The sequence below is a fragment of the Lactuca saligna genome, chromosome 8 (genome assembly GCF_052625555.1).
Source record: "Lactuca saligna cultivar CGN05327 chromosome 8, ASM5262555v1, whole genome shotgun sequence".
NCBI lineage: Eukaryota > Viridiplantae > Streptophyta > Magnoliopsida > Asterales > Asteraceae > Lactuca > Lactuca saligna.
This window is the reverse complement of record NC_136424.1, coordinates 71025001-71033571: the sequence shown is the minus strand read 5'-3', so window position 1 is coordinate 71033571 and position 8571 is coordinate 71025001. Positions and strand designations below refer to the sequence as shown.

At 32.2% G+C, this 8571-nt stretch overlaps 1 protein-coding gene across 1 annotated transcript; it reads right to left on the bottom strand.

Annotated features, from left to right (window-relative positions):
- Positions 1–262: 262 nt before the first annotated feature.
- On the bottom strand, positions 263–2709 carry LOC145008392 (hyoscyamine 6-dioxygenase-like). The gene is made up of 4 exons (XM_078967018.1): positions 2467–2709; positions 1854–2104; positions 848–1166; positions 263–657 (listed from the first exon to the last, which is right to left on the bottom strand). Exons 1-4 carry the CDS (start codon positions 2671–2673, stop codon positions 409–411), a joined length of 1026 nt encoding a protein of 341 aa, XP_078823144.1. The 5' UTR covers positions 2674–2709; the 3' UTR covers positions 263–408.
- Positions 2710–8571: the final 5862 nt, after the last annotated feature.

Genomic DNA, 8571 nt, shown 5'->3' with positions numbered 1-8571 from the left:
CACCACCTTAAGACATAGTGGGTATCTTGTGGAGTGGGTGCATCAACGGAAGGTCACGGAGGTATTTGAGCTTGATTGTGCTTGTCTCTCTCTTTCTTCTCTCTCTTGTTCACTACAAATCCACTAGTGAACACCACCTCCAAAGCTAGTGAGTATGTGGTCGAGTGAGTTTCTTGATGATGTGACATGTCTCTCATGCGTAACCATACTGGATAGCCTTATGTTTTCCTTTCTAATATCATCTTGTCGTTTAAACAAATAATCCATGTAAACCCGTGTCAAAATTTCATGCATTTGAAATGGAATATCACATTCAAATATGCTTGACCCTCAAAGGATTATGAGTCAAAGTTATAACAACATCGCAAAACAATATATGTTGATAAGCAAGTCTTTAACCATGTCATGTCATGCTTTGATCTTAAAATCCTCTAAAGCACCTTCATTGTAATCTTTCTTCACTTCATAGGTTTTAAGAAATTCTTTAAACTGAAAGGCTTGATAGAGCGGTGGATTAGAATCGTTGATGAGAACTTTAGCAGGTTCTATGATGCTATCCGGTTTTGGATTGATGGAATAGACAATCGATATCCGATGATCTGTTGAGTTCGTCACTGCTCTATGTTCTGGACTAGTCAACTTCCCGTTGCTAATAACCTACAATACAATTAACAAAAGTTTCACAAGAAATAAATATGACAAGCCTTTCTCAATACTAAAACAACAAAATACAATACATTACAATTGGCAATCACTCAAACCTTTCTTTTTGTGTATACATGTGTTTCAACACATACATGTAACTACAATCGATTATATTTTGTATGGTAAATGTGAAAAAAATTACCTGGGCTTGGTGACCAAGAATAACAACAAAGGCATTGGGGATGGGTTCAATGCCAAGCCATTCTCCATTTCTATAGAGTTGAAGCCCATATATATCATCTTGTAAAAGAAAAGTGATGAGATTAGCGTCACAATGTTTGGGCAAGCCCAATGCCAAGTCGGGGTTGGGGCATGGTGGGTAGTGATTAGCCGAAAATAATTGGGCCCCGATAAGCCCGTCTCCAAAATACGTAGGCCCAAGCCCAAGTCCTTCACATATTAGATCCAATATTCTTGATGACAAGTCACCCACTTGAAGTGAGTATTTCTTTACAACATCTCTTCAAAAAGAAAAATCATGGTTTGTTAATTTAAAGCAATCTCATGATTGTTTGGATTTCTATAAAGGAATTGGAATGCAATACTTCTTTGGGTGACAAATTGATGGATTGGAATTCCATCAAATCCTTAAAATCTATGTTCAAATGATTCTATCATGCCTTGGGTTAGGGCCAAATGGATAAATTTATACTCCTATACTCGTTAAAACAAATTGTCACTACATAGAAAATACAGATTTATCAATTTTTATACTCCTCAAAAACATTTCATTACTCTTTCATAAACAATACATTATATATCACTCCCCCATAAATAAAAAAATTATTGTTAGCTTGTAATTATCTTCATTACTTCTTCCATTTGCTTTGTAAAACTACTTTCTTTATATAAATAAGAATTGCATGATCATTGGTGTGTGTGTTGTGATGCAACCATGCTGGTTCCAGAAAAGAAAATATGGTGAACTGGTTTTTTGCTATGGAAGATGGTGGAATTATTTTATTCAAGATTTATTAGAATTTTAACTTTTAAATCAAAAAGAATGTGAAATTTGTACGTCTTCATTAACACGTTCTATCACCGTTGAGTTTTTAATAATACTCAATTTCAGAATAGACATTGAAAACACCTTTAGCTTTTTTTTTTTCTTTAAAACGATATATGAGCAAAAGAAAAGACGAGTTTACCGATATCTAGCTGGTTTTTGAGGCCATAAATGAATAAACTCATCTATAGGATGGCAATGGTGTCGAAGATTATCTCGCCATAAATGAACCTTTTCATTCTCATAGTCGTAAGTGCTCGTGTAGAGTCTACATTTTTTGTTTGGATCTTCTGAGTAAACGTTAGCCTTGTCCTCGTTTGGCATGTCAAAAAACTCCTTCACAACCCTCATCGTGTCAATCACTAGATCTTCATCAACTCCATGGTTTATCACCTATTTTCATATTTCACATTTCAATTTCAAAAAATGAACACTACAGAAAGAAAAAAGCATGAGGAAAAAGACATAAAGAGTGTGAAAAGAAAAAGATCTGGTCGGGTCTTTAATCCCGGTCAAATATGATCCATAACTGATCTAAAAAAATCCCTGGTAAAAGGTTTGGCTCATTTAGGGACTATTAATGGATGATGTCATTATCAGGTTCAAAAACTCTTCGATCCAAGAAAACGTGTAATTAGGCCTCATCCTTTTGTGAGGGCTCTAAGAAAAATATTCATAAAATCATTGCAACAGGCTTTATTCAAGTAATCGAATCTTGATGACAAGATGAAAGATTTTGAGGTCGGATCGTAAACCTGGAAAACTCCAAAGTCTTGACAAGCTTCAAGAACTTGTTGCACTGCATCCTGTCGAGCACCAGCAAATGCAGTATTGAGATCGATGATGGGGAGAGTGTTGCAAAAGGGCACCGTCGCATCTCCAGGTCTTGAATGGACGGGAAACACATAGTTTTCCGGCAAGTGTATGGCAGCTGAAGACCAGCTTGAAAGTAGCTTTTCCATTGCTGACTTGTACAGTGTAGGTGTCTAGATCTTAATATCAAGATAGAAGTTGTGGGTCAACAGTCAACACTTTATATATATATATATATATATATATATATATATATATATATATATATATATATATATATATATATATATATATATATATATATATTCCGGTTCATTTTATATTATATATAAATATACTATGCAATATTCAAATTTGAATATACAAACTATTATTCATGAATGATAAGTAAATATACAATCTAATAATCACAAGTGAATATACTATGTATTATTCTCATGTGATATACCATATAATATTATATAATATTCACATATGAAAATATCATCTAATATTCATAAATTAATATATCATCTAACATTCACAAGTGAATATACTATGTAATATTCACAAGTGAATGCATCGTCTAATATTTAAATATGAATATACTATGTTTAGTATATGTTATATTCATATATGAATGATACTTAAATTGTAAAAAAAATGATAATCATAGTTTTATTCATAAGTGAATAACAAATGTACTGTAGTAAAAACATGATTAATTTTTATTCACTTATGAATAACGATAGCTAAAAATATAAAAAATATATATATATTTTATCTTAAAACTATATCAATATGGATGTCTATTTCTAGAAAATAAAAAATCATGAATTTTGGTATATTTAAAATCATTTTTCGATAAAAATAGTTTTTTAAAAATAAAAAAATAAAAACGAAAAAACCATGTTTTTGTATAAATTAAGGTAATGTTTAGCATAGTTTGAGGAAACATATTTTGTTGGAACACACATGTGCATTCCTTTCGCATTTTCGCCGGTACGTTGGAGACTTTTTTGGCAAAAAATAATGATTGGCTGAGAATGATTCTCCTATTCTCAACCTTTTTTTTCTCAATTGAACCCTCATATATATATATATATATATATATATATATATATATATATATATATATATATATATATATATATATATATATATATATATATATATATATATAATTCAGGTTCATTTTAAACCATAATAATTTTGTGAGACCGTGAGACCAAATTTAAAGATAATTTTAAAATGCAAAATAAAACGAAAAATCCAAAAATTCTTTTTTTAACTATTATTTTCAAAACTTTAATTACCTAAAAAAATTACCGCTTTTTTAAAATACGTGAAATATTCTAATAAAATATTACACTGTAAATATTCTAATGTGATTTTTAGAATGTTAGAATATTATACTAAATTTCTCAAATACGTAAAATATTCTATTATTCTACTAGAATATGTAAAAAATGTTTTTTTTTTTTTTTGGTTTTTTTTGTTTTTTTTTTTTTTTTTTTGAAAATATAAATTCCAAAAATAATATTTGAAAAAAATTTTTGAAAATTTTCAATTATTTTGCATTTTAAAAATGTTATTTGTTTTATCTACCAAATGAATGACTAGGATTACGTCTCACGGTCTCACAAAATTAGGCTGTCTCACATGAACATAACCATATATATATATATATATATATATATATATATATATATATATATATATATATATATATATATATATATATTCTCTTCTAATAAAACAGTACCAAAAACGCCACATGACATTCCTTTAATGCCTCCTCCTTGATTTTTCCCGCTCAAAACTTGTAAGTGAAGTCCCTATTTTGCCCTTTAATTCGGAAAAAAATATTGTAAATCAAGAAATTTCAAATTTAATTTTCAATTATACCATATATATTTGTAATTATATCTTATTAAATTTGAAATCCAATTTGTTTCGTAGTCAATAGCGCAATCCCTAATTTTTTGGGATTCATTTAGGAAATAATTCATTGTAGTCGATGTACTAGGCAATAATTAAGCAAGTTAATATCTTCGATAGTGAACTTTGGAATTCAAAAGTAGAAATGTGATTCCATCTTCTCCATATTTTTCTCTCAAAAAATTTGGGGCAAACCCTTAAAATATCTTCAATGAAGATGTAAGAATAATAATAGAGACGTAGGGCAAATGAATTCCCAATGATCAGTCTTTCTTCTGGGAAGGGAAAGGCGAAGGAGAAGATTATTTTGGTTAACACATCTTGCCACTTCCCTCTTTCCACCTTTCGGCCACCAACCCTATTTCTCTTTAGATTTCATGATCGATGTATTTAAGGTACTGCAAATGCATCTACAATCATGAATCGCGTGGTTGCCAAGGAGCATGTTTATCCAGGTTTTAGACTTAACTTTATAAAAAAGTTGGAAAGTTGATGCTTAAAAAAACCCTCGATCTTTTTATCTTACCTAATTTCTTAATTCTTTTACTGTTTTATGGTTGGTCAGCATGTTGGGTCTTTTTTTATATTTTTAAACCATCTTGATTGTAACATACAAGTGCACAACTGCACAAGTTCTTATTATCCCTTACTTGCATACAATCCATTGATTCGTAGATAGATAAAAACAATCCAAACATTTCCATACTATAAAATTGAACTCTCGCTGTAAGTTACCCCTCTCCTCTTTCTATGTTTTTTACATTTTGTCTATAAGTTATTGGTCTTCGCTTTTAAGATCATCGACAAAGCTATCTACATAATGTCTAAATCTAGATGATATGTTGGGTTGAGAAAATCATGTCTCTCTTCTTTTCATAAGTGATTTCAATATATTTATATGAATAGCTTTTGATGATTTTTCAACCTGATTTGATATTAATGTTGATGTCAATTTGTTCATATGTTTTGCTGCTGACTAACTTATATTTATATTATCATATGCAACAACAAAAGAGAGCAGAGCTACATGAGCTTTCTTTTAGGTATATGCTTGTTTCTTTTTCGTTGTTGATGACTTATATGTTTCTTTCCTTTAAATATTGGCTTATTAACCCAAAGTAGTGGTGGAAAGAAAATGTACTAGCCACAATTATATATGAACTTGTTGTTGAACATCCCTTGACTGTCAACTTCTTGGTCACAATCCTCCTCGTATATGTTTCCATAAAGGGTTTCATAATTGTTCCAAATATCAATATTCATGTGAAGATCCACACACACCATAATTTGGGGGTTTTAGGTTTTTTTGTTGGTTGAACAAATTAGAAATGCCAAATTGTAGTAGAAACTTTTGTTTTGTGTGATTGATGCAATGAATCCATTCTTAACTCATAATGGTATATCTATCAGAAGTCCGGATGTTCATCCCTACATTAATTGTTCTAGATATTATGTTAGCATGAATCCTAAATACATGAGACTGTAACGCCCGTGTTTCGGGAATAAGCATTGGTAGATGATGTAGTAGTCTACATCAACTATTATAACTCTTTTTGGAAGTAACAAAGATGAAATATTTGAGTATTATGTGAATTATGTGAATTTATGTTTATTATACTTAATTATAAAAGTATAATTAATAAAGAATAAAAATAAGTGTCAAAATTAAAGTGTGATATAAGCCCAATATCTTTACATAAAGTTTTAGTGGTCGAAACAACGATTCTGTGGATATAAAGAACGCCGAAATCCGAGTTATAACGAAGAAGTTATGACTCGTCGAAGTTTTACAGCAAAACCGACACGACACCGAGAAGCGTAAATAGTAAATTTACGATAGAGTGACTTTTGGCCTTAGTAATCTAAACAAAACTTGTAGTATACGTTAAATCAAGAACATACAAAAAAAGAACACCCAAATCTGACTTCGTATGAGGAAGTTATGATTTTTCTAAGTTTTGGCTTAGCAGTGCACGAATCGAAACTCAATTTTAGTTCGAGAAGTTTTAGGCCTATGCAACCTAAATGAGAGTTGAAGATCTCATTAATAAGAACTCAACGATAAAAAAACAGACAGAAACGGAGTCTGTATGAAGGAGTTACGAATTGTTCGCGGTCATTTAATAGTCTAATTTCCTCCTACTGTTAAATTTAAGATCGGTCGAGAATTAGTCAACGGAGTCTAAGATCGTATGCGAGAGTTATGATTTTTCTAAGTCGGGAATGATTTGTGCGTGTTTGGGTGACGTGGCGCGATCACAGCCTTTGCTTTCTCCCCAATGCTAGCCACCAGATGGTGACAGTTAGCCATGGACTCGACGAGTAGGTCCCCCTACTCGACGAGTAGAGTTGTTTTCCAGCCTATAAATTGAAGTTTCGATCATGTCATTTCCTCACACCTTCAAAACCTTCTTTCTCTCTCTGGAACCTCTCTCTAAGCCTCCCTAACCCCCAAAGCCTAGGGTAACTCCCTAGCACGAGGCGGAAGCCCGGGAGTGCCTGACGGTTCCGAAAAGAAGAGCCATCGGCTCAGAAACTCTGCTCCGGCAGAGCCCGGTTTCTCGAGAAAACCCGTTGTAAGTGAGCTATGTCTACCTTATCTTTAGTATAGCTTATGTTTCAATATAGCAATGTTATTAGGAAATTATAATAAGTAGTTGGGGTATATAATGGGTTATATAAGTATTGTTTAACACTTATATAATAGTAATAATAGCTAGACTATTAATTAGTCTCGGTGAATGATAGACTAAACCCTAGTGGTAATGATACTAGGCTTTGACGAAGAAAATCATTTCAAAGAGTAACGAACCACTGTCTAAGTTTGGAATCACCGCCTTAATAGGTGAATGCATGGTTAGTTTCATCTTACACATAGATATGAAGTATTTTATATAAATTACGTGCCGTGTGTGCATATTATCTGTATACTTGCTATCTATGTTGGATGAATGATTTTATACATGTTTTAAATGATTTAAACTGTATAAGTATTTTATATCTACAAATGTTGGATTAGTGTTTAAGCCCGTAACCATATTTGGTAAGTATTTGACCCGGTTGTGCATGGTTCTTTTGGGTTGCCTTCACCAAAGCGACTTGACTGGAGAAATAATAGAGAAAGAGGTTGTTATGGTTTATTAATATATTATATGAATAATATATTAAAGGAGAAATCATATTTATTTAGTTAACATTGGTCAAGAATTAATTAAGAATTAATTTTGTGATTAAAATAAGTTAACTAAACTAGAGGGGTTGAACTGTAATTATGTGATAGTTGCAAAGTAGGGCAATGGATGCCCTATAAGATAGTGTGGATGAATTCAAGGGGATAAGGCCTTATAATTCGTCCATGATAAGGTTTCTAGGGTTATCCTTTGGGTTGCTTGGTGGGCAACCAACCAGATAAGGATAAGGATTGAAACCATAATCCTTACACCTATGTAAACACCCCTTGGCATATGAAATTCGTCCATACCTTGATCTAGGGTTCCTAGAGTCGAATTTCATACCTCTCCTCTTTCTCTCTTGCCTCTCCATTTTCATTTGGTGTTTGTGAACCATTAGAGGTACTACACTTGTGGTACTTGCTTTCAAAGACAAGAAGATTCAAGATTTAAGTTGTTATTACAATATAACAACAAGAGGTATGTATTTCACCTTTCTTTATGAATTTTGAAATCCCTATAAGCTTGTTAGGGTTCTTCACATGTTCATAATGTTGTATAACTAATAGTGATAACATAGATCGAACTCTAGGGTTGCATGCACACATAGGATTGTTTGTATAAAACCCATAAACAAAAATGTTGGGGTAAACATGGGCAGATGTACTAAGACGATGTGTGATAAAATGATGAGAGGCCTCGATGTTGTTGTTGTTGATTCTATCATCTAGCGTAGTATGGATGAAGACCACAGACTTTTCTAGACAATCCAGTGGAACGCGAGCAGGCTCGCAACCTGTAGGTGTTTGTGAACGATGTGCTCACCGGTGTACTCCATCCCCTCATGGTTGCCTTAAGGACATTTATTGTTGAGGAATCCCCTTAGCATTAGTGTCCATCCCGATGTTGATCCTTAGTCTAGGTCCCTTATGATAGGTGTTTTAGGACGTAATGTGA